This window comes from Brachypodium distachyon, chromosome 2 (assembly GCF_000005505.3).
Source record: "Brachypodium distachyon strain Bd21 chromosome 2, Brachypodium_distachyon_v3.0, whole genome shotgun sequence".
Taxonomy (NCBI): domain Eukaryota; kingdom Viridiplantae; phylum Streptophyta; class Magnoliopsida; order Poales; family Poaceae; genus Brachypodium; species Brachypodium distachyon.
Window position 1 is genome coordinate 22,675,589 of NC_016132.3, and position 20,033 is coordinate 22,695,621.

General features: G+C 54.0%; 1 protein-coding gene across 1 annotated transcript; it reads left to right on the forward strand.

Annotated features, from left to right (window-relative positions):
- Positions 1-183: 183 nt before the first annotated feature.
- LOC100829179 (cytochrome P450 71A1) lies at positions 184-18,433 on the forward strand. The gene is made up of 3 exons (XM_003566172.4): positions 184-1,325; positions 17,401-17,777; positions 17,871-18,433. Exons 1-3 carry the CDS (start codon positions 411-413, stop codon positions 18,139-18,141), a joined length of 1,563 nt encoding a protein of 520 aa, XP_003566220.1. The 5' UTR covers positions 184-410; the 3' UTR covers positions 18,142-18,433.
- Positions 18,434-20,033: the final 1,600 nt, after the last annotated feature.

Consider the following 20,033-nt stretch of genomic DNA (forward strand, 5'->3'; position numbering starts at 1 on the left):
TTAATTTATAGCTGAAGTCAGTAGTGCAACAGTTCACGGCAAGTTTTCTTAACCAACTGCACATGGGAAAACAAAATAATAATAATCTTAAATTTTTACCAAAATATTAATAATATAATGACGTGTTAATGATTTTTTTGCAGGGATGTGTTAATGAATTTTAATGGTACATCAATGTAACAATGACATGTTAATAGAATGATTTTTGAAATAATAATACTCTATTAACATAAAATTGATATGTAATAAATTTGATTAACATTGAAATTTTAGGTTTTGTATCCGGTAAAAAAACGCTGATATCCCAGCTGTTCGCCATTGTCCATTGAGCTGGTGCGTGCACAAAAACTCGTCAAGATACACCCAAGTGACCCAAGAAGTCAAATTCAACGATCCAGTCAGTCGCCACCATGGAGCTCGCAGCCCTGCTCCTGCTCCTCCTCCCCTTCCTCCTAGCCGGCCTCTTGTACCTCGGGAAAGCCCGCGGCAGCGGCGGCGGCGGGAACGGGCGGCGTCTCCCTCCCTCTCCTCGGGGCCTCCCCGTCATCGGCAACCTGCACCAGGTGGGCGCGCTCCCTCACCGCGCCCTGCGCTCGCTCGCCGCGTCCCACGGCGGTGCCCATGGCCTCCTGCGGCTCCGCCTCGGGCAGGTCCCCGCGCTGGTGGCCTCTTCCCCGGCCGCGGCCGCCGAGCTCATGCGCGCGCAGGACCACGCCTTCGCCACGCGGCCCTACTTCCGGACCGCCGAGATCCTCACCTACGGCTTCAGAGACCTCGTCTTCGCGCCCCACGGCGAGCACTGGCGCCACGTACGCCGACTCTGCTCCGCGCACGTCCTCAACCCCGCCCGCTCCCGCCGCCGCTACTACGACGCCATGAGAGAGCGAGAGGTCGCCGCGCTCGTCCAGGCCGTCGCAGCCGCTTCTGCGGGCGGCGTGGTGGATCTTAGCGGGGCTCTGTACCGGTTCGCGAACGGCGTGATCTGCCGGGCGGTCTCCGGGTCAAGGAGGCCGGAGGAGGATTTGGGGAGGAGCGAGGTGTTCAGGGAGCTGATCGAGGAGAACACGGCGCTGCTGGGCGGGTTCTGCGTCGGGGACTACTTCCCGGCGCTGGCGTGGGCGGACGCGCTGGTGTCCGGCGGCGGCGCGAGGGCGCGGAGGAACTTGAGGCGGTGGGACGAGCTGCTGGAGGAGGTGGTCCGGGAGCACGAGGGGAGGACCGCCGAGGGGGAGGAGGATTTCGTGGACGTGCTGCTGGCCTTGCGAGGGGAGGCGCAGGAGGACGGGTTCGAGCTGAGTAGGGACGTCATCAAGTCGCTCTTGGCGGTATGTTCTTCGCCACACTTTTAACTCGCTCTCTGACGGGCGTGCCGGCGCGCTAGAGGTAGGAGCTGTGAACGCGGTGGTGCTCACCGAATCACTAGGTCGGGGTTTTTTTCGACTCGGTCTCTAAAATATAATACCCGGACTTTACGGAGAAATTTTGCTATCTGAAATTTCGGTTACCCGAAGTTTCGGTCTTTAGTTTGGTCACGACCGAAATTTACAAAGATGGGTGATAATTCCAAAACAAAACATGATCCGGTACAAATTTTAACAACGTTTCACTTATATTTCCAACGATATTTTCATATCAACGTGGGCGCCAGGGGTTTGCAAAGTGAAATTGTCGATTGTCCCTGTTTTGTCGTGATTTTGCATAGGGAGTGGTTTGGCGCCTAGGTTCGGTTAGGAGAATGGGTTGGTTTTTATGAAGTTCGGTCCTATTCGGTCTTTCGGTCTTTGTGAATTGATACCTGAATTACTATGATAAAATTCGGTCTATAAAATTTTCTACCCAAACATCTAATTGGTCTTTCGGTCTCGGTCTTTCGGTTTCAGTCTCGGTCTATTCGGTTTCGGTTTTCGGTCATCGGTTTTTATTATAGTAATTCAGGTATCAATTCACAAAAGATGCCGATCTAGCTGCCCTATGATCGGTTTTTGTTTCGAACCAAAACCAAAACCTAGTGCTAGCACGTGTCGAACTAGGTGCCCTATGAGCACTAGGTGCTGAACTGAACATCAGTTGGGGCTACCTCGTCATACCCAAACTAAGGGTTTTCGACTAGGGAGAGCACGGGTGTGTGTTGGCGATCTCGTCGGCTAACAAGGACACAGGGGACACGATTTACCCAGGTTCAGAGCCCTCGAAAGATAATACCCCTAGTCCTGCTTGTCTGATCTGGTATTGATGGAAAGATTACAAGGTTGCCATGGAGGCGTGCATGAGAGATGAGATCTGTGGATCCATCCTCCCCAGCTCCCCCCCTAGTGCTTTATATAGGAGGCGTGTATGAGAGATGAGATCTGTGCCCACCGTGCCGCGCTCGCCGCGCCCGCATGCCGCACCTCACGGAGCGTCGGGCCTCGTTGCACCCTGCCGCGCTCCAGCGTGCCCCCGCGCCCGCTCCGTCGCGCCTTGCCACACGCGTCTGGGCCACCCGCGCCGTGCCTCGCGCACCCGCGTCAACACCAAGGGTGCCCGCGGTCGCGCCCGAGCCACGTCGGGCCACGTAGGTCCTCAATCGTGCTCCGCACGCGTCCTTACCACGGCGCCGGCGGCACGCTCCGAAGGTGCTCGACAAAATGACCAAGGGGCCGGCCGGCATCAAAGAAAGGGAAATTCGCCACGGTGGAGCTCCTCTCACCTTCGCACAAGCAGGGAGAATGGCGAAGCCGGCGTGGGTCTCCCTGGAAGACTTGAAGGCACCGCCTACACCTTGCTCCAAGCGGCCTCGTCCACGCGCCTCGTCCCCATAATGCCTCAACAACGACGAGCTTCCGCAATGGCTCCTTGGCTGCCAAGACCACCTCCGTCGCAACCAAGAAGTGGCCAATGCCCCTGCAAAACGCCCAAGAACACCAAGTCCCGAAGAAGTTTCGGGCGCCGCCAAACGAGGCTTCGGCGCCGGAAAAATCAAACAAGACCGGTGTGAAGCTCCACCACGAGCCTTGAGCTCTATTTCATAGACCACAGGGAGCTCTTTGGCGTCCGGGCCGGCGAATGCAAGGCCGACACCTCGCCGTCCTTCCTACTGCCCAAGACTAGCAAAAATAGAAGGGAGAAGAGGCGCCTTTTTCGAAAAGGAGGAAAGAGAGGTGGGGGGAGCACCCCTGCGCAGTCTCGACCAGGGCTGAGCCCCTCCCGTCACCCATGGTGACGACGGCGCCGCTGGAAAGGTGGTCGGTTTGACCACCTCTTCCCTGGACCGTACCAAGGAAGAAGATGAAGGAGAGCCGTCCGATCTAGGGCGGGGAACCCACCCTGGCCGTCAGATCTTCTTCACTAAAGCGAACCGGTATCGGGCCCAACCAGGCCTCGGTCCCGAAAACGACCCAAAATAGGCCCAGGTAAAAAAAAGGAGACGGCGCGCCCAATAGCGGCCCAAAACAACCGGTCCAACTCGCGCCCGCACGTGGCCGGCCCAGCTGGCCCACACGGTCGGCTCGGATCGGAAAAATTGCGGAAAAGCCCAGGAACTTTCGGGGAGGCCCTCGGGGCCCCTGATTTTTGCAAAATAGTCCTTCGGGACACCGGTTTTTTCGCAGCGAGACCCCCGGGTCCCGGTTTTTGCTAAATAACCCCCGAAATCTGATTTCTCGCAAGGAAGATCACCGAAGACATGTAATTTTCCCACCAAGGCTCCTATTTTTCGCAGGAAAGCTATCAAATACCTCAGCCTCACGCAAAGGAAGAACTCGGAAGTCTCTCGCCGAAGGTTGACCCGAAGGCATTCTCAATGCCTCCAGCTCAAGGGGGCTACTGTTGTAGTAAATAAAAACCACTATATGGACGGGGCCGTAAATCCTACGTGGCGACGACTAGGTCAACATTTCCCAACGTAAGTCAAGGCGCCAACGTGGTGTAGTCAATCCTACATTGCAACGGAAGACAAGTCAACAAGTAAAGCCTCTTATACCATGGTCAAAGGGAAAGATGAGCTTCAGTAGGGGGCAAAAAAGGTGTGGGAAGGGGACCCTTGGTCCATGGTGGACCATGGACCAACCTTACTTTCCGCACTTGGTGCACACAAAAGTTATGGACCAAGGAGTTACTTTTACCATTTTGCCCCCACTTTTCTCTCTCCCTCGAGGGTAGCCATGGTCTTTTGTCATGTACTCCTAGGCTATAAATACCCCCCCAAGGAGGCATGTACCATTCACTCTCAACTTGAATAAACTCAAGGGGAAAGAGCTAGACAGCCTCTTTGAGAGGAGCTCTGGTTTCGGGATCTCGGAAAGCCTCGTTCGGCCCGAGCCCGAAGGAGAGGGAATCGGGTTAGAGTCCTAAGGGCATCTCAACCTCGCTACTTGGGAAGCCTCGCTCGGCCCAAGTACGAGGCGGCCCCTTTCGACCTCTAGCTAAGTGATTCGGGGAGCCTCGATCGACCCGAAACACTTTGACCAACGATTTCCTCGAAGCCTCTCCTAACATAGGATTAGGTCGCACCCGCAGGGTCGACTGAACCTATTTAAAAAATATCGACATGTCAACTTGTCCAAGTGTACGGCGACCTTCGCTATAAGGCCGGCGTACACGTCCTACTTTTATGCACTTGTGCCATCGAGCTTTGGCACCCCTTACTCTAATTGTTGTTGAGAACAACAACAGTGGTGCCGACCGTGGGGAACCCTCGCCGCAATTGAAGATTTAATGGCCCCGACAAAGCCTACTTTATCGGGCCCCAAACTTGCCACGGAGTCTACAAGGTTGCAAACGAAGAAAGCAAGCGCCTCGGGGGCTCCCGAGGAAGAAGGAATCCTCCCCAATCCAGACGTCACCGCATGCATGGTCGCTACGACAGAAGTCGTGGTGGCTCCTTCGCTCCCGGCCGTCCCTGAAGGAACCGAGGTGCTCGAAACCATCATAGGCGGTTCCTCGACACTCACCGACGTAGTGGCAAGGTTCGGCGAGCTTCCTACAGTTGCCGACCCTGCAGGGGATACGGAACTCGGCATGCCTCGCTCGATGGGCTTCGCGCCGCCTTCCCTACAACCGGTAATGACCCTACCATCGGAACCTACAAGAAGAAACAATGTGGCGTCAGGAGGATCCATGCCAGAAAACCAAGGAGTCCCGGCTTACGACCCCTCCAACCCGGGACTGCCTCCACTGGCGCTCGCCGCCATCGCCCATGGAGCTCCTTGGTATCATCCTTATTGGGGCTTCCGCCGCAAGGCGCTCTCCAAGTCACGCACGTTCAACACCAACCTCGCTTTGCGAGCGCCCCTTGCAAGGTGGCAACCAGGTACCGCCTCAGGCTGCACCTCGTAGGGAATGAGACCCCAGCGTGCATGGCAACGAGCAAGTGGCGGAGTCCGGAGACCGTGCCGACGGCGAAAGAAATTCCCGTGGACGCTCCGACCCCCCAAGAAAACTACGAGATCATTCTCCAAACGCCCCTTCTAGCAGCGAAAGCGTCTCCGACAAGGGAGGACCTCGCCGTCGAAGGAACCGGAAGGACCGGCCGACTTGTAACCCGCTCACGCGGGAGATTCAAGACGCGCTTTTTCCGCCAAGGTTCAAGCTACCTACAATACGGCCGTACGATGGGGAGTCGAATCCTCTTCAGTTCCTGGATGTCTACTCCACCGCCATACGGGCCGCCGGGGGAGGTCCCGTCTAGATGTGCAACCTTTTTCCGCTCGCGCTCACCGGGATGGCGCAAACCGTGTTTTATAACCTGCGGAAGAACTCCGTGCACTCGTTGGAGCGCCTCCAAGAGGTGTTCATCGCCAACTTTCAGGTAAATTTCAAAGAACCCGTGCAGGCTCACGAGCTATACGCCGTGAAACAAAATCCGGCGGAATCCCTCCGAAGTTTCTTCCATCGCTTTGCGAAGATACGAAGCCAAATCGCCAACCCATCGTCGACCACCATGATTGACGCATGCATGCAAGGCCTTCTCCAAGAAGAAGTGAATCGGGCCCTAGGTTGCAACCCCCCAAAGATGACCGAGGAGCTCTATCGAATCTTACATCAAGCTGGTAAAGCAAAAGCTTCGGAAGCTCTCCACCGAGCGAAGCGAAGTCATCAAGCGAGAAATCGCCAAACTCTTCGACACCGGGCTCATTCGAGAAGTTTGCACCCCGAATGGTTAGCCAATCCAGTCTTGCTGAAGAAAGCCAACGGCAAGTGACGAATGTGTGTCGACTTTACAGACTTGAACAAGGCGTGCTTCAGGGACGACTACCCGCTCCCTCGGATCGACCAACTGGTCGACTCCACGGCGGGATGCGAAAGGTTGAGTTTCTTGGATGCCTATTCAGGATATCACCAAGTCCACATGGCAAAGGAAGACGAGGAAAAACCCAGCTTCATCACTCCCATCGTCAGCCTTCTGCTATCGCAGGATGCCTTTTGGTTTGAGGTACGCCGCCGCAACTTTCCAACGCCTCGTCAGCCTCATCCTCAAAGAACAATTGGGGAGGAACGCCGAAGTATACGTTGACGATGCCGTCATCAAAAGTCAAATTGCGAAGACCCATCCCGAGGACCTGCAAGAAACCTTCGACAATCTACGCAAGTATGGCGTGAAGCTCAATCCGGAGAAGTGCGCATTCAGAGTTTGAGGAGGAAAACTCTTAGGCTTCCTTGTCTCTCAACGAGGGATCGAGGCCAACCCGTAAAAATCATGGTGCCAACTATCTTCCCACTCAAGGAAGGCTTCGGCAACAAGGAGGTCACCGGAAGAATCGCCAAATGGGCAACGGAATTGGCTCCTTTCTCGTTGGAACTCATGGCAAGAACGGCCATAAAATCCCAAGTCCCGGCTGATTCCGTGACCGAGTGGCACACTCCACTAGTACCGCCCAAAGAAATCACATCCAAGACCGACCCCCCCGAACCACATTGGATAATGAGATTTGATGGCTCTAAGCGCCTCGACGGTGCAAGGGTTGGAGTCATACTCATCAGCCCCGAAGGCAAGATCTTGGAGTACGCCGCCCATCTTGACTTCAATGCCACCAACAATATGGCAGAATATGAGGTGCTCCTTCTCGGACTTCAATTGGCCAAGGCCATGGGAGTTCGACACCTTCTCATCCAAGGAGACTCCCAACTGGTAATAAACCAAATGGACAGGTTTGGTCAAAAAAAAAATGGACAAGTCATATCAATGCCTTGATGAAAGGATGAAGAAGTATATCGAAGAAGTTCGCAAGATGGAACGGTATTTCCTGGGCATGGAGGCGCGACGCATTCCACAAGGAGAAAATCACCTGGCTGACAGGTTAGCCCGAATGGCCGGTTCCAAAGAACCGGTGCCACCCGGTGCATTTTTCGAAGTAATTCACGCCCCATCCATAAAGTAAGAAGCCGACGCCCTTAACGAAGTTTCAAAGACCAGCATGGTCATCGACACTCCACCCTTTTGGATGACACCGATTATCCGCGCCTTGAAAGGCGATCTGGATGAAGAAGCAGAACGCCCGGGTGCCGAAACTCTGCCTGCAAAAACCGAGATGTACGTCCCACTCAACGGCATCCCACACAAGAAAGGCGTCGTCGCTTTGCTTAAGTGCATGTTCCTTGACCAAGGAGCCAAATTCCTACCCAAGGTCCACATGGGAATATGCGACGAATTTTTTCGCCAAGTGCGACCGTGACAAAAGCTTTGCACCGGGGGCTCTATTGGCCAACGATGATGCAAAGCTCAAACTGAAGGGGAGAGGGCTAAAGAGCCTCTTTAAGGAGCTCTAGTTTCGGGATCTCAGGAAGACTCGTTCGGCCCGAGCCCGAAGGAAAGGAAGTCGGGTTAGAGTCCTAAGGGTATCTCGACCTCGCTACTTGGGAAGCCTCGTTCGGCCCAAGAACGAGGCGGCCCCTTTCGATCTCTCACTAAGTGATTCGGGGAGCCGCGATCGACCCGAAACACTTTAGCTAACGATTTCCTCGAAGCCTCTCCTAACATAGGACTAAGTCGTGCCCGCAGGGTCGACCGAACCTATTCAAAAAAATATAGCCCGACGAAATGGCTATTTGCCCGCAAGGGAACGGACCTTCTCGGGCCCTCCCCTTGCATGCAACGGGGGCTGGGGACATGTTATGGTGACAGGATAATCAATTTCCACTTCTCCGAGAAGATCAAGGCATAAACACTTCCCTGAAGGATTTGCGTCGCAAGTCATCCAAAAGTTTCGGGAAAAACGTCATTTCACCAAAATGATGTCCCGCAAGAATTAGACTCCACGGAATTCACAAAATTATGTGACCATCTGGAAGATAAAAGTACACTTCACCTCCATGGCTTATCTAAAGACAAACGGCATAGTCAAAAGAGCCAACAGACTCACCCTCTATGGGGCTTTGCCAAGCAGTCAAAATTATGATAAGCAAAGAGGAATGAGAACCAATAGGCCCGTCAAGGGTGTTTAACGAGTACACGCCTCTGCAAGCCACTCCACAGGCCGAACACCGTCATTTTTGGTGCATAGGAGCAAAAGCAATGCTCTCGGTCGACGTCGAGCGCCATGCGTCACATCAAGAGGAAAAGGCTCCCAAAAACCACTGCCCTCGCCTTCGCAAAAAATGAAGAGCAACAAATTCAGGAAACTGCCGACAGAGACCTCAAGAAGCATGCCACTTATAAGCATAGTGCAACTCGCTTATACAAAACAAGGGTACGAGAACGATTCTCCTCCGAGAAGACCTCAACCCGAAGCTCTGGCACAAGCTCGGCCCTTAGTGGGAAGTACCTTACCGCATCGCGGCCAAGAGGGACATAAAGAGAGCACGCGTGCCATCGTGAAAGCATAAAGGGATAACTCCTCATCAATGTATGGAGCCGACAACAAGCTGCCACTTCTATGCCTAAAAAAGGCCGAAGTAACCAAGGACGCGCCTCCGACCCTTCGGGCGAGTATAAGTGCCAAGCCAGCCATCTTCGCCAAGGGATTATAAGCGCCCTCGAGGCCATCTCCTCAAAAAGAAGGGAAAGGGATGTGAGCACAATCATCCTTGGAAAAAATAAGGTAGCACATTATCATATGTGTTACCTTGGTATGTGTGAGCACTCTAAAGAGGCTCACCGTCACCGAAAGGAAAACCTTGTCACTTGGCATCACCGCGAAAGGTTAATCCCCCCAGTGGAGAGTTGCTACCCAAGTGCCGCTCTCCAAACTTATCATGGGAAGCCTACACCGGCCTAGGTACGTATTTCCCGCGCGGCATCACCTCAAAGGAGAACCTTATCAAGCGGCACCCCCGCGAAAGGAAAATCCTCCTCAAACAGAGTTGCTGCCCCAAGCGCCGCTCGCCAAGGAATGCTAGGAGGCCTACGTTGGCCCAAAGCATCTCCCAAAATGTCTCCGGACATAATTGCCTCATTGGCAACCCGTTCCTTGGTGGATCCTAGTGTGCCCCGAGGCCATCCACCAAGCAGAACCAAGTCCCTCAAGGACCGGAAGCTCCTTAAAACGCATTTAAGGAGAACCGTAAATAAGCGAGTTATGCATGAGTTTACTTACCTCGGAGAACCATGCTACCCGTGTGCGAGACGTCACGCACGGGCCTGCGTGATAGTAACCGAGTTAAGGCTCCATAATAATCGCGGGAAAGCATAGCTTCCTGAAGTCCGAAGAGGGAAAATTCCGCATGAAATTTCCCGAACGGCAGGTCGAAATGTCCGGATCACTACCGGCATATCGATAGCGACCCTCACAAGGGTACCAAGATCCATGGCTCATAACCATGACCTAAGGCACCGAAGCCGAGTCGTATCCCAACGGCGACAGCAATTGAAAGCACAATGTGCAAGTAATAGCGATCGATCGTGAGCTGTATAAACTCGAGGAAACATAATATTCTGCAAAGGAAGAAATGTAGTATTCACAAACACATGTTGAGCTAAAGTAGACATTTCCGTTAATGTTAAAAACATAGCGATACATGGAACAAAACAAATGGATGCATTGCAGGCATATGGCTAGCTACACGCAAGTCAAAAGGCTATGTCAAAAGGACAATATGCAAAGCACATACGCAAGCATCAGAGGTGACTTGCCGACTCCAAGGGCGACAGAAGCTCATACCTCACAAACACCCTCCGGAAGGGTGAGGTCGGAAACCCATCATAAAGTGAGGAATTTTGGACCACTGAGTACCACCGTGCTCCCGAGGAACTTCCTTGCCCAACAAGGTCATCACAACCTTAGGGCTCGCCATGTTGGCCTGACTGACAAAAGTGCGACGAGGTTAACAACCTCCAGCAAGCCTCGAACCTTTCGAAGGTTAAAGGCGCATGCTAAGACTTTATGGCTCAACAACAAGAGTTTGAAGCAAGAAAGCCGCTCACCAAGTCTCAATCTTGGAGTGGGTAGCCCACGGCAACCTACATGGCTTGGAGAGAGCCCGAGGCCTCCTCCTTTTTTCGTCGGCACCAATGTCAACTCCAGAAACACCGGATACAACTATCACGGTACCTGGAAAAGAAGACAAGTATGGTGTCAAAATAATCACCAACGGTGAACGAAGCAAGAAAAGGCAAAAATGCTCACCAAAGATAGGCAAATGAGCTCGAGTTTTGTGCCCAAGAGCGCCAATAACTCGAACGCCACAAAGGGCGTCGCCTGCTTGCAAAAGCTTCGGTGACATGGTTGAAACAGCATCTTTGACTGGATTGCCAATCGCAAACAAAACCCGTCACATGGTGCGTAACCAAGTTGCGATGGAAACATTTAGAACTAGGGAATCTCGCCAAGATTCGCTAGGGGGCTCACCTCCAAGATTGCCAGACAATCAAGGTCCATGCTTCGATGCGATTGGACTCCGCTGAACAAATACCTCGGCAAACAAGACCTCGATTCCTTTGAGGCAAAATACCACCAAGAATGTGGTCAACGAAAGTTTGCATCCCGAGAGGATTGGACTATATCGAGATGGTCCTTGAGCAAAAGGAAACCCTAACCTCCGCCAAGTCAAGGTGCCATCATCTCGGTGATAAAAAATCCACACCTTCTATCTTACCTGCAACATGGGTAATGAGGCGCGTGAGCAACACTAAAGAACCCAAGGTTCAAGGTTTGTTGCTGCAAAAAATCTTCAAGAGTTAGGGCCCAAGGCTCGAAGGCCGTCGCAAAGTACCATAGCTTCAAGACCCATGGTCGCGACAAAGAGCCTAAGGTACGAAAGTACCACTTAAAGTCTAGCTCCAAGAGCTAGCACGGTGAACCCGAGGTTCGGGGCCGTCGCGAAGCAGCATCGCTCCAAGAGCCATGGTCGCGGAAAAGTCTAGCTTCAATAGCTAGCATTGCGAACCGGCAAAGGGACTAAGGTACAAAAGTACCACTAAAAAGTCTAGCTTCAAGAGTCCAAGGCTCAAGGGTCATCACAAAGTACCTAACTCCAAGAGTTATGGTCGCAGCAACTCCGTAAGTTTTCGCAAATGTATCCTGGCTCCAAGAGCTAGGGTTACTAGTATAAACCCAAAAGCTCGAGGATTGTCGCTAAGAGTACTAAGGGTATCTCAACCTCGCTACTTGGGAAGCCTCGCTCGGCCCAAGTACGAGACGGCCCCTTTCGACCTCTCGCTAAGTGATTCGGGGAGCCTCGATCGACCCAAAACACTTTGGCTAACGATTTCCTGGAAGCCTCTCCTAACATAGGACTAGGTCGCACCCGCAGGGTCGACCGAACCTATTTAAAAAATATCGACGTGTCAACTTGTCCAAGTGTACGGCGACTTTCGCTATAAGGCCGGCATACACGCCCTACTTTTATGCACTTGTGCCATCGAGTTTTGGCACCTCTTAGTCTAATTGTTGTCGAGAACAACAACAGTGGCACCGACCATGGGGAACCCTTGCTGCAATTGAAGATTTAATGGCCCCGACGAAGCCTACTTCATCGGGCGCCCAACTTGCCGCGAAGTCTACACGGTTACAAACGAAGAAAGCAAGCGTCTCAGGGGCTCCTGAGGAAGAAGGAATCCTCGCCAATCCGGACGTCACCGCATGCATGGTCGCTACGACAGAAGTCGTGGTGGCTCCTTCGCTCCCGGCCGTCCCTGAAGGAACCGAGGTGCTCGAAACCGTTGTAGGCGGTCCCTCGACACTCACCGACGTAGTGGCAAGGTTCGGCGAGCTGCCTCCAGTTGCCGCCCCCGCAGGGGATACGGAACTCGGCATGCCTCGCTCGATGGGCTTTGCGCTGCCTTCCCTACAACCGGTAATGACCCTGCCGTCGAAACCTACAAGAGGAAACAATGTGGCGTCAGGAGGATCCGCGCCAGAAAACCAAGCAGTCCCGGCTTAGGACCCCTCCAACCCGGGACTGCCTCCGCTGGCGCTCGCCGCCATCGCCCATGGAGCTCCTTGGTATCATCCTTATTGGAGGCTTCCGCCGCAAGGCGCTCTCCAAGTCGCGCACGCTCAACACCAACCTCGCTTTGCGAGCGCCCCTTGCTCCCCCCGTCGGGGTCGAGCAAGGTGGCAACCAGGTACCGCCCCAAGCTGCACCTCGTAGGGAATGAGACCCCAGCGTGCATGGCAACGAGCAAGTGGCAGAGTCCGGAGCCCGTGCCGGCGGCGAAAGAAATTCCCGTCGACGCTCCGACCCCCCCAAGAAAACGCCGAGATCATTCTCCAAGCGCCCCTTCTAGCAGCGAAAGCGACTCCGACAAGGGAGGACCTCACCGCCGAAGGAACCGGAAGGACCGGCCGACTTGTAACCCGCTCACGCGGGAGATTCAAGACGCGTTTTTTCCGTCAAGGTTCAAGCCGCCTACGATACGGCCGTACGATGGGGAGTCGAATCCTCTTCAGTTCCTGGATGTCTACTCCACCGCCATACGGGCCGCCGGGGGAGGTCCCGTCTAGATGTGCAACCTTTTTCCGCTCGCGCTCACCGGGATGGCACAACTTGGTTTTATAACCTGCGGAAGAACTCCGTGCACTCGTTGGAGCGACTCCAAGAGGTGTTCATCGCCAAATTTCAGGGAAATTTCAAAGAACCCGTGCAGGCTCACGAGCTATACGCCGTGAAACAAAAGCCGGGGGAATCCCTCCGAAGCTTCTTCCATCGCTTTGCGAAGATACGAAGGCAAATCGCCAACCCATCGTCGACCACCATGATCGACGCATGCATGCAGGGCCTTCTCCAAGGAGAAGTGAATCGGGCCCTAAGTCGTAACACCCCAAAAACGACCAAGGAGCTCTATTGAATCTTACGTCAAGCCGGTGGACCCGAAGGGTGGCGGGGTCGACTTACCCGAAGAGCGATGCTGCCAAAGTACCGGGTGCGTGGCCAGCGCTCCGGGTGGGAGTAGCCCCCGAGTGTCTAGCCGAGTCGTAGACTCGGATAGAGATTCGAAGTCACGGGCCACATATCGTGTAGTCGTAGTTGGCGTGTCGGCGGAGTCGCGTTGGACGTAGCTGCGCAGCGGATGGCGTCGATGAGCGACGAGTCGACGAATCGGCGAGCCAAACAGACGCGATGAGCACTTCCGGTGGGAGTATCCCCCAAGGCTATGGTTGACTGCTGGTAGTCAAGCATAGGCTCAAATCTTCATGGCCTTCGTGCCTGGCTTGATGTAAACTGCAGTAATTGCAAAACAGTTTAAAGTATATAGTCCTGGTAGAATATCTTATTAGCTTATGTTTATTATCTTAACAATTATTGTGTTATTTGATCGAACTCGACGTGCTATCTCGTACGCAGGCCCTTTCATTAGCCTGACGCCCGTCGTCTCTGTCCCATGCCAACCTGTCAGTTGGGCTGCAACTGGGTTGGAATTCATGGGTTTGACTTCGTAGGCAGAGTCAGCTACTCAGACGGCATGTTTGTTAGCACGTGGAGTCGAAGGTTTTTCGACTACGAGGACTCGGAAGTGCATCAAGTCGTCGGAGCCGAAGAAGGTCGGCTATTCGTAGTCGATTGAGTTTTAGTTGTTTGATCAGAACGTGTCATATTTAAAATTAGCAAATAAATAACAATCTTATCTGCAGGGTGTAGTTATAGTAGTGTAGTTTTGCGCGGCGCAGCCCCGGGTATCGGGTACGAGGAAGTCGTTTCGCCTGCGGTGCGGGGACGGTCAAGGCGTTGTGGCCTATACGACGCAGCCCCCCCTATCGGGTTGGGGCTGGCAGCGAGGCCGCGGACGGAGCCGACGTCGCCGCGGCGGACTGTCTCGGTGCGTGTAGCGTCAAATTTTCCTGGCATGTGGCGGCACAGAGTCGATGTCTTTTGCGCAGATGATCACAGTGCTCGTCGGTGTCGTGCACGCGTTGCCGTGGAAGAGGTAGACATGTCCTCGAGTTGCTGAACCTCCGCGAACGTGTGCTGACATGCTGGAGGGACTTTTCTTTGTGTTGAAATCCAAACCTGCTCTGGACGGCTAGTCTTCTTCTGGATGTTGCTTGATGCTGATCATGCTGACTTCTCCACGTGCTGGTGTTGCTCGTTGGATTAATCAATCAACTGGCATGGCCGTGTGTTGCTCGGCTGCTTTGGTGTTGTGGTGAATTGCTCCTTGGATTAATCAATCAACTGGTATGGCCGTGTGTTGCTCTGCTGCTTTGGTGTTGTGGTGAACGCGCAACGATACGGACCGCCTGGCTAATGGGTCTGGACGTGGCCGCGTGATGTGCTCCGTGTATCGGTTTGCTATGAGATTGCTTTCCTTTCTTTTTCTTCCAGCGCCTTCCTTTCTTTCTCTTCGCTTTCCGTGACTGATTGATCTGGCGAGATTCCCGAAAACGGCTTTTCCCTTGTTTTGCTTCTGGATGGATTCACGAGTAGAACGGACTCGCTGTTGCCGCCGCCTACGGTCGATGGATTGGCAAGCCACTGCGCCATGGAGGCCGATGTAGACGCGCTGGATGTGGCCAGATCGGCGAGTTGATCGTCCTGATTCTTCGTGAAGAATTCGCTGTAATCTTTTCAGGAGCCGGTCGATTCGATCTGGGCCTGGACCGCGCGGATGGACAAGGCAGGGCGGCTTGGTGCTTGGTGTAGACGATCGGTCCAACGGCCTCGCGTGCGTTACCGTGTAGATGTAGAAGCGCCGTCGCGCGCGCGTTAGCAGCCGGGGACAGCCACGAGCCCGCGATAGACACGAAGGTTGCTCCGCGCTGTTTTCAGATCGGATCGGTTCTTGCCGCAAGTCGTCGGACGAGCATCATACTCCGGTTGATGACGATGAGGCCACCGAAATGGTGAATCCAACACACGTTGTCCTCACGGTCGGCGCCAATGACGCAGGGCTACCTCGGCATATCCAAACTAAGGGCTTTCGACTAGGGAGAGCACGGATGTGTGTTGACGATTTCGTCGGCTAGTAAGGACACAAGTGACACGATTTACCCAGTTTCAAGGTCCTCGGAAGATAATCTCCTACGTTCTGCTTGTTTGATCTGATATTGATGGAGAGATTACAAAATTGCCATGGAAGCGTGCATGAGAGATGAGAGATATGTGGATCCGTCCTCCCCGACTCCTCCTCCTAGTCCTTTATATAGAAGGTTAGGTCTCGGGCGTAGAGTCCGGGTCGGTTACAATTAGAAATAAACCTTGATTTGGTTTCCTTAATTATATGTTCTTATCTTGAGCCGCAAGCCGAGGTAGTTGGCCTTCACGGATTGTAGTGGGCCTTCGAGTGGAACCCCTGTTAGGCCGTAGCAGGTATACCAAAGGTGAGAACCCGATGGGTCATTCCCTCATCAATTACCATTTCGAATGATTCGAAGCCAGCACCTTATCATCAAACGTCGCGTTCAGAATCTCAGATCGATTTGGAATGATTTTACCGTAACCGTTCCCCCATAACCGTTCCCCCACAGTGCAATCATAGAGCATCTCCACTCAGCCCCTCCATATGGTATCCGCGCTAGGCCATATGAGGGCGCCGGCATACACAGTTCATTTGAGCCCGAGTCGTGACACACAGCCCCAAACAGCAACCTCAAAATACAATTCAAACAGAAGTTTTGTCTCAATTTCACAGGCCGGCCCAAATCTCAACAAATCGTCCCAATTCAAAAGTCTCAACGAACAAAATAACATCAAATTCAAATAAAATAAATATGTTCGTCGGCCGTTTCATCCTCCGCCGGGGTTGAAGGCACTTCCGAGCTCGCCGGTGGTGTAGAGGTGGCTGGAGTTGCTGTGTTGGGCGCCGATGGTGTAGCCGATGTCGCTGGCGCTCTCGCATCTCCCGTCGTACCATTCTTTCACCTCGTCGTCCGTGCCGGAAGTGTCGCACATCAAGATCGCCAAGTCCTCCCGCCTCTTCTTGCTTCTTGATCACCGTAGCCCATCGTGAGGCCGCGACCTCTTCACTCTTGGCGGCGAGCTCCTCCCTCTTTGAGGCTTGTGCGGCAGCGTCAGTCATGCACTTCTCGATGCATGTGTAGAAGCGCTCCGTGGACGGTGCGGCATCCCTCACCGCCTTTGCCTTCTTGTGGCCGATGTGTCGGCCCTCCGCCGCCGCCGAAGGAGCGGCTTTTGGGTGGTAGGAGGCATCCTTGGACTTGGCGAGAGCATTCCGCGTCTCCATGCACTTGTCGCACGTCTCAATTCTTGTGAGGACGTGGATAAACTTGAGCTCGACGCCATTGTTGTCCTCTTAATAGGCGGTGAACATGACGACCATCTACAAGACGTCAGCGGGCAAATGTAAAATCGGCGACACAACAATGAAGGAAAAAGAAAAGTAAAAGACGTCGACTTTACCTGATAGCGATGTTGCTGCCGCTTTGGGGTCACCGGCGGGTCAACATCTGAAACTCCCGATCCATAAGCCGGGGCTCATGACGCCGACGTTTTGGGCAGCAGCGGCGGTGTCATGGCTTTGGGCGGCGGCGACGTCTATGGAGAAATGCCGGGAAATGGCATGAGTAGGGGGGGGGGGGGGGGGAGGGAAAAGGAGGGGCCAACAAAAATTTGGACGCCGACAAGGATTGGCCCGCCTTGCTTTGGTTTTTCAGCGCAGACGCCCTCATTCCAATGAGATGTTACCCGACAAAAAAATAATCCAATGAGATGTATATACAGTGAGTCAGTGAGTACTAACTACTAACCAGTACCACGGTAACACCAGTGAGTCTTGATCAAGGATGAAGCTGATGAAATTTTGCCTGCCGGTGAAGCACGAAATCAGGAAAGGAAAGAACCTGCAGCTCCACCACGGTTGTTCTGCGGCTCAGCAGAGTGCAGTTATGCACGTCACGAAAAGCGAAATTTGCTATTGAGAAGTCGTCTCTTTTTTTAACTAGAGATCAGTTAATACTCCAGGGCGAGGTTGCCCCAAAATTTTGCTTCAACATTAAATGCAAAATATAATTAACTGTTAGGCTGGAATTTGGGCTCAATGTATGCTAATATGTGTGATCCTGAATTTCGATCACGACGCATATGCAGGACATGTTCGCGGCAGGAACCGAGACGACCTTCATCGCGCTGGAGTGGGCCATGTCGGAACTGATAAAGAACCCCGCCGCGATGCGGAGGCTACAGCACGAGGTCCGCGGCGGGACGACGGCGGCAGTGGCACCTCACGCCGGCATCACGAGTGCCGACGCGCTCGGCACGAGCGCAACGCGGTACCTGAAAGCCGTGGTGAAGGAGACGCTCCGGCTCCACCCGCCGGTGCCGCTCCTCCTGCCCCGCGAGTGCATGGGGGACACCGACGTGCTGGGCTGCCACGTCGTCAAGGGCACGAGGGTGTTCGTCAACGCCTGGGCCATCCACCGTGACCCGGCCACCTGGCACGCGCCCGACGACTTCCTCCCCGAAAGGTACCGCCAACTCATATACACCCTTCTTCGGCCACCCGATGGTGTTTTAACGGGTCCTTTGATCCTTTCTGTGTTGTTTGGGGTGGTCAAAAGGTTCTTGGAGAGCGAGGTGGACTTCAGGGGCGGGCACTTCCAGTTCATACCCTTCGGCGCGGGGCGGAGGATCTGCCCCGGGATGCAGTTCGGGCTCGACACCGTTGAGCTCGCGCTCGCGAACCTGGTGCGCATGTTCGACTGGGACCTGCCGGATGGGGAGGCTCTCGACATGTCGGACGCCCCGGGCCTGACCACGCCAAGGCGGGTGGCACTCCGCCTCGTCGTGAGGCCGTTCCAGTGCGTGGGGCCGTTAAACCTGGTTGATTAGCGCGCGGATGCGTTGGTTTTGTCCCTGTGCTTCGGTTCAGTTTGCTCAGTGATTGACTGATTGTCCATTTTGGTGTAAATAACCTCCGTATAAGATTTTGGCGTCCAGTCTAGTCGCTCTCGGTTTTGCAGCAGCTGGGCATCCAGTCCGGCCACCAGCATCAGCGGTCAAACTGGAACAACACACAGTTCTAGGGGCAAAAGCGTGTGGTGTAAACAATGTTCGGTTCCACTGTTCCAATTGTTCTCTCCCTCTATTGCAGCCAATAATAATGCGACCTCATCTCATCGCATCGGACAGTAGTGGTCGTACTACTAGCAGTAACTAAAGCATCTCGTACCGACGAGATAAGAAGCGAACAACAAGTAGCTAATCTTCCTCCGATAATTTCCATCTCTCGATCGATCTGTTCCCCACCGATAATTACAGATACAAGGTGCCATGCATACCCTCACCTCGATCCATCGCTCTCCCGGCCAAAATAAGTCTCGATCCAAAAGACCGATCACGCACCCCTGTAATGACTAATGACCCTATTGTTCTGCTGATCTCGAATCATTCCTTTCTGCTCTTGCGCGTGGGCTTGCGTTCGATTTTCTCCGGCTACGGTTTAAGATTTCCATTCAGGAACATTCAAGTACTCCACTAACGTAGCAGCAGGAATTAAAGGTGGCTTGTTTTTTCCCAGCTGCTCCTGGTGGACCAGGGGCAACGGGGCATCCCGGCAGTTGCTATTTACAACATCAACATGACACCGAATTTCTTTTATCGAACTGTTTTAGAGAAGAGAACCGTTTGACGAATGTAGCCTTTGTTTGAGACCGACGGATGCTAACAAACGCGGTACGAATCCCATCAGTGAATTGGAGGTAGGTGTACACGCCGCATCACAGCATCTCAGGAAATCAGCCTAAAAGAAAAACAGTACGAAGCATAAAAAAAAAAGATCATTTCGTCTCAGCAGGAGCCCCTTATTCCAACCCCTATTCTATTTTGCCATTAACAATGACATATGGGTCCCTTCTGTCAGTGACACAGCACACCTTTCTTCTTCCCCCAACCCTTCTTCTCCATGGAGGCCGGTGTGCCAAAAGGAACGGCAGGCGAGGCCTTGGGAGGCGGAGACGGCACATCCAGTGGCGGCGGCGGACCGCGGCCGAGGGCGGCGGAGGCGGCGCGGTCAAAGGAGGCGGCGCGGCCAAGGATGCCGAGACTGCGGCCGTGGGCGCCGCAGCCAAGGGCGCGGGTGGACGCGCACGGTGCGGCGACGTCGGGCCGGAAGCGAGTAGCGACCGGCGGTGGAGGTGGCGGTCAGCAGGAGCAGGCCGGGGCATCAACGGAGACCGGCGAGCAGAGGGGAGCGGCGGGTAGGGGAAAGGCCGTAGGCGGCGTCCTGGCGCGGCGAAGGAGCAAGGCGACGGTGAGACAGCGCTGCTGGGGTGGAGGTAGGCGGCGGCGCTGCTGTGGAGCGACGGGGAGGAAGGACGCGCGGGCCGGCAGCGCGGAAGCAGAGCGGGGATGCGCCGCGGCGGCGCTGTGCAGGTGAGGAGAGTGGCCGAAGGAGGAGGGGTCGAAGGGATGAACACGGGAAGAAGAGAGGCGCGGGGACGAAGAGGTGACGTGGCACGGGATAAGGGCAATGGGGGCTTGGGAGATGTGGGGCTGGGGAGATGTTTCTAAGGGCCTAACTAGAATAGAGGCTTTAATAGGGTTCCCGTCGAAAACGTTTTTTTGGCTACCGGTCTTTAAAACATGATAGGATCCTGTTTAGGGCTTGGAAGATGTTTCTAAGGGCCTAACTAGAACAGAGGCTCTAATAGGGTCCCTGCTGAAAACGCTTTTTTGGTTACCGGTCCATAAAACATGATAGGATTCTATTTAGGAGCTTTGCT

Excerpts from the sequence above, each read along its gene's own strand:
- LOC100829179 (XM_003566172.4), top strand. The coding sequence starts at position 411 with ATGGAGCTCGCAGCCCTGCTCCTGCTCCTCCTCCCCTTCCTCCTAGCC. Across the intron at positions 1,326-17,400 it reads TCATCAAGTCGCTCTTGGCG|GACATGTTCGCGGCAGGAAC; the intron begins GTATGTTCTTCG and ends ACGCATATGCAG. Across the intron at positions 17,778-17,870 it reads GACGACTTCCTCCCCGAAAG|GTTCTTGGAGAGCGAGGTGG; the intron begins GTACCGCCAACT and ends GGTGGTCAAAAG.